We start from the raw sequence: 5,577 nt of genomic DNA, 5'->3' as shown, positions 1-5,577 counted from the left end.
CCTGGAAGTGGACTTTTGGGATCTGTGCCCCTGCAAGCAGAATTTTGGGATTTTGGAATATGCACTTCCTGCAAGCAGAATTTCAGGACTTTGGGATCCATATACCCTGGAACCAGATTTTTTTTGGTTTTGGGATATGCAGCCTCTGGAACTGGAATTTTAGGTTTTTGGGTGAGCCAGAGGTATCCTCAATTGCCAGGAGGGTACACGGGGGGAAGTCCAAGGTGACCTTGTTCTGCAGCAGGAGCTGGTCCAGGAYAAAGTCAGCCACTGCATCCCAAATTTCCTTCCGCTCTGGGAATTGAGGGAAACTGAGTCAGGATCCTGACAGATCTTGACATTCATGGGAATCGAGTGGGTGCTGGTACCTTCGGGGGTGATGGCTGAGGCCACCTCTGTCCCYCCCCAGAGCTCCACCTTGGTCCTTCTGGCAATGGGAGGGCAGGAGCTCATTCTGCATCCCTCCGGATTTGGGATTGGGATGTGGGATCAGGATGTAGGGTCTGGGATGTCCCACCAACAGACCAGCTCCCGTTGCGTCCTCAGGATGCTTGGTGACAACACTGGTGGTCCTGGTGGTGGCACTGTGACCTCAATGGGGCCTCTGTGACCTCACGGTGACACTGCGGCGATGGGGTAGGGAGGGGGCATGGAACATGGAATTTGGACATGGGGGATATGGGGGATGGGGGACGTGGGATGGGGGACAAGAGACACGGGGGACTGGACATGGAATGGGGGATGGGAGATGGGAACATAGGATGGGGGACAAGGGGTACATGGGAGAAGGGACATGGAATGGGAAACATGGGGGATATGGGGGACTTCAGGTTCCGATATTCTCCAAAATGAGATCAAAACTCAAACAAAGTTATCTGTTGGCACCAAAACCCTGATATTTTCACTTTATTGACTGTAAAAGAGGCAAAGAGGAAGAAAGGGAAAAGCAGTTTCTGCCTTTTTTCCCCGTGCCGCTGGAAGCGGCTTTATCTGTGTTTCCTGTGCGGGGCTGCCAGCTCAGCTGCAATGCAATCCCACTGCGTTCTGGGGTGCAAGCGCAGGGCGCGCTCCCTGCAGCTCACAGGGGACTCCGCTCCACACCAGCTGCTCACTCCCTCTCACACATCTCGCCGCTCCCCTGAGCACAGGTATCGGGGGATTCTCTCTGGCCCTGCCCCTTCCTCCTCCTGGGGGGCCCTGCTTCCTCTTCCTCTCTCACTGAGGGGTTGGTGATGATTTGCTCTTGGGTTTCCTCTTGTGCAGAGCAGCAGCTGCTCCCAGCACGAGCTGATCCCGGCTCAGCTGCAGTTGCAGTGACCACGATGCTGCTGCTCTGCTCTCCTGCTCCTCCTCCCCTGAGGCTGCTGTCCAGGGACCAGCAGTGGCCCAGAAACAGCAGCCAGGGCCCAGCAAGGCTGCATCACTCTGCACCTCTCTGGAGCTGCTGCAGGGCTTTCCTTCACTTATTTTATCACTTTCACAGGGTCCTGTAGCTGCTCAGGGGTGAACTTCCTGGTGAACCACTGGAGGAGAGAAGGCGTCCAAACACTGGCCCATGTCCCCCCACATTCCATATCACCATGACTGCCCATCCTCGGGACAGATCTCCAGTGACCTTCCTGGAAATCTCTGTCCTGACTCTGAACGTGGTATGGAGCACCCTGACCAGAGCTGGCAGACTCAGCAACAAGAGCAGGCTTTCCTTAACACCAAAAGGGAATTCAAACTTCTCAAAGTCTATTGGGACAGGCCTGGAGGAGGAAAAAAGGTGAAAGACTGGGGAAAATCATCCTTCTCTGTCCCCCACAGGCTGGGCACCCAGACGCAGCACCCGAGGCCAGGGCAGGGGAGCAGCACTGAATTCACAGCCCAAATGACCCTCAGTGCCCTTGATGTTCTCATGTCAGAACTGATACCCCACAGAGCAGCAACAAAGCAACCCTGATCTGTGGGGTTGTGAAGGAAGAGGCCCCCAAAATTCCATGCAAACTGAAGAACCGAACAAAAAAAAGTATTGATCAGCACAGGATCTGAAGCAGATAAGCAGGCTTTCTCCTCTCTGCTGGGAAGAACAACAAGCTGTCAAACCTCACATGATGTATTGAGGAACTGTGAAAAAGCTCAGAAAACTACTGAGACAACTTCTCACATTGAACTGTTTATATACTGTATGGTTTTGTAACGAAATCATAATTCATGTTGCATATAGCGAGTGATTCTCATTCTGTACAATGAGAATCTGCTGGTTCTACCACCTGGTGAGATCAGCATGGTTGCTTTTCCTTCAGTCCTCCCTTTGGCATTTTGTGTTTCAGCCGTGCAGCAGCTCCTGCAAATTCCAGCTGAGCAGAGGCAAGAAAAGCCTCACAGCTGAGGAGATATTTGGGCTGTACCAAGGCGACTCCGGCACCTTTGTGAGCAGCCAGCCCACAGAGCCCCACCTCACCCCGAGCACAGCATGGCCTGAGCCCTGCCCATGGCAGAGGGGAAATTCTCCAGGCACATCCCAGGCTGTGCCCCCTGATAGCTCGCCCCTGGAATACCTACAGCTCCTCCCCTCCATCCTGATGGGCACTGCCCGGGAGAGGGTTGGGATGCACCTCCTCAACACTACATCCCTGTCACGGTGGCGCAGGAGGGATTTCCTGCAGTGGTTGGGGCACACCTTGGAGCACCTGCGCTGCTCCCTGCAGCTGAAATGCCTTGACCACTTTGTCATAGGCAACAAGAGKGCTCCTTGTGGCAGACCCCATCTCCTCTGTCCCAGGGACTCCTTTGGGTCCTGCAGTTTACTCCTCAGGGGTTGTAATAACTCTGCCATCACCTTTGCCATCACCTTTTCTCCACTCCTTCTGATATACACTTGCTGTATCTTTCTGACTAGCTCATCCAGGGGCTTATTCTGCCTTTCTTCTAGCCCCGCCACTATTGCCTGTGGGTGCTCCATTTTCACACAGTTCAAAATCACTCGTTTTTCCAGTGACTCAAATAAAATCCTTAAAAGAAAATCCTGATCTTTCCATGTAAATTTGCATTTCCCAGATATTCCTTTTGCAGTGTCCAAACGCAGCCCCCCTGGCATTCTCAGGGGGCAGGGCCGGCAGCATCACAGGCAGCTGGAGCGCCTCACAGCCTCATGGAGACTGGAGGGCACTGCTGCCCCTACCCGGGGCAGGTCATCGGGTCAGGGACCGCCCGGCACTGAGCCCACAGCTGACCCACAGCCACGGCCTGGCCTCGCACCTCCCCACAGGACCCCAGCCCGTGCTCCCAGTCCTGCACATCACGCCGGGTACTGCTGCTCCTTGCCTTAACTACATTGCTCTGTACTCCTTTTATTGCCCCACCTCCCCAGGCATGGACTGTCAAGCCCCTTCTCGATTCCCCTTATTGCCCTTCCTGGGCATGGATTGTGGAGACCTTTTCTTGACTTTCCCTTACTGCCCCATTTGGGTGTCCAAGTCTTCAATGACATCTGGGACAATGTGCAAACCAACTCAATATTCTCCCAAGGTACTCTTCGGAGATATTTTGGGATGGTCATCCATGGGCTAGGGCCCCTTCCCAGGTTTACCTGTGCTACCCTCCATGGGTGCTTTGTTTTACCTGTGCTATCCTCCTTGGGTGCCCTCCCAGGTTTACTCCCCAAAGATCAGATTTCATGCACCAGTGAGGTTTTCAGCGGTTCTTCCCTGCGGACTCTTCACAGACCCCCTTGGTCCACCACTTGTCTGTCTCCTGGACAGTCTCAGGAACCCAATAAATCGCCCGGTGCCGGCTGCCACCAAGAGGAGCTGATCACCAAAACTGGGTGAGGCACGCCTTCAGCCCCACTTGCTGCCTGCAGCCCCCGGACGGTGGAAGGATCCCAAAACGAACCCATTTGCTAGGAAAATTAATCCTAATTAACAGCAGAGGTTTATGTCCAAAAAGGAGACAGAGGAGTCCTGATACTTTATTCGAATAAAAGGAGAAGCAATGGGACATTTCCATGGGGTCTCTCAAATTGTTAGAGGATGCAGCCTCCTTTTTGTCCTAATTTCCTGGCTGCATTTCCCTCTCTCTTTCCCCATTGGCTGAGGTACTTGAGAGGTACAGACTCCTCAAGTCGTCTAATACAGACCCCCATCTAATGTGCATCCTCCCCACACTTTTTATTCTTTGTGTCTCAGTTCTTTTTCTCCAAGTGCAGGGATTTAGCACTGCCTTGAGTGAGTAACAGTCTGTCAATGGGAGGAATTCCTATGGAATTCATTGTTCCCCCCATTACTCCTTTTACCTATCAGTGTCTGGGCTTATCTACCAGCAGACCCATAATTTGTTTGTAAGGACATTGATCATTCCTTTCACTCTGAATAAATGGCCTAAATGGCCTAAATGGCCTCTCCATTACACATTCCAAAGCCCCTTTTCTTTCCACCCGTTTTGCTGTCAGGGTTTGTGTTGACTTAGCAGCCTTTAGTCTTGGGGCCATGGCCTCCCCACCCTGAAAGTGTCAAGCTGTGATCATTTTCTCATGTATTCTTTTCTCCTTATCTTTTCGTCAGTGCAGCTGCAGCCAGGGCCCCATTCAGAGTCTTAGTGGCTCTCCCTGCACCTTTGTATAGCTCTGCTATAATGCGCAAAAAAATCCTTCATGGAAATGTTTAAGTCACAAGTCATAACACTTCAGTCATTTCAAGTTAACCACAAGTACTATAAAACAACATCAGTCATATTATAACCGCATCTAAGTTATAAAAGAAAAACCAAAACCACCAGTGGTTATTTCACCACTATGTCTGCATAATTAAGCTATTTATGTAAAAAAGGCAACATTGTACAGTAAGCACCCATCTTAGTATATTAGTGAAAGCCAACACTATAATATTTGTTTATAACACTAACTATGTATTTATACCTTTTGAGTCACAGGTATTTATAATGATTTACTTTTAGTATTTATTATTCCTCTGGGGCCGCGCTCCCCTCACAGCCCCTGATGGTGGCAGCAATGGCACTGCAAAGGCAGTTTTTAAAATTATCAGCCCAGTGCTTCCTTTGTGCTGTGYCTTACGCTGCTGTTTTACTCTGTTTTTCGTGCCTGACTGTGAAGAGAAGCCCTCCAGGAGAGCAGAGCCTGCTGAAATATCTGAGATCCTCGCCCTAAGCAAGACATGGAATAGCACAGACTGCTAAAAAGATTCCAGCTCTTCTGAGGGCACAGAGCTGAAACTGTTTAATGTGATATTTGGTTGTCCATGTCTGTATAAAAGAATGCTCTAAAGTGTCAGCTTTCAAGCAAATGTGCGAGATTGACCTTTACTGTGCTAGTTACAGTCTTTTAAACCCAGCCTTCTGCATGACTTCTCTGCTGTTGTGATGCAGGGAAGTTAGAAGTTACAGGGTAACTTGTTAGAAACTGCCTGCTTAACAGTATATATCACTAACTGCTTGYTAGACAGTGTATATTGCTTACTTAACATTGATTGTGTTTGTCAAAGCAGAATGAGAATGTTAGGAAAATTAATCCACAAGCACCAGAGGTTTCTGTCCAAAAAGGAGACAGAGGAGTCCCGCAACTTTATTCATGAATAA

General features: G+C 50.3%; 1 protein-coding gene across 1 annotated transcript; it reads left to right on the top strand.

Annotated features, from left to right (window-relative positions):
* Nucleotides 1–2,231: 2,231 nt before the first annotated feature.
* Nucleotides 2,232–3,815, top strand: LOC130586856 (inositol 1,4,5-trisphosphate receptor-interacting protein-like 1). Its single transcript, XM_057387770.1, has 2 exons — nucleotides 2,232–2,739; nucleotides 3,637–3,815. Exons 1-2 carry the CDS (start codon nucleotides 2,232–2,234, stop codon nucleotides 3,813–3,815), a joined length of 687 nt encoding a protein of 228 aa, XP_057243753.1.
* Nucleotides 3,816–5,577: the final 1,762 nt, after the last annotated feature.

This window comes from Malurus melanocephalus, unplaced genomic scaffold, assembly GCF_030028575.1.
Source record: "Malurus melanocephalus ecotype Western Australia unplaced genomic scaffold, MMel_1.1 scaffold_1361, whole genome shotgun sequence".
Lineage (NCBI taxonomy): Eukaryota > Metazoa > Chordata > Aves > Passeriformes > Maluridae > Malurus > Malurus melanocephalus.
The sequence above is the reverse complement of the archived record's forward strand: the minus strand, read 5'-3'. Positions and strand labels throughout refer to the sequence as shown.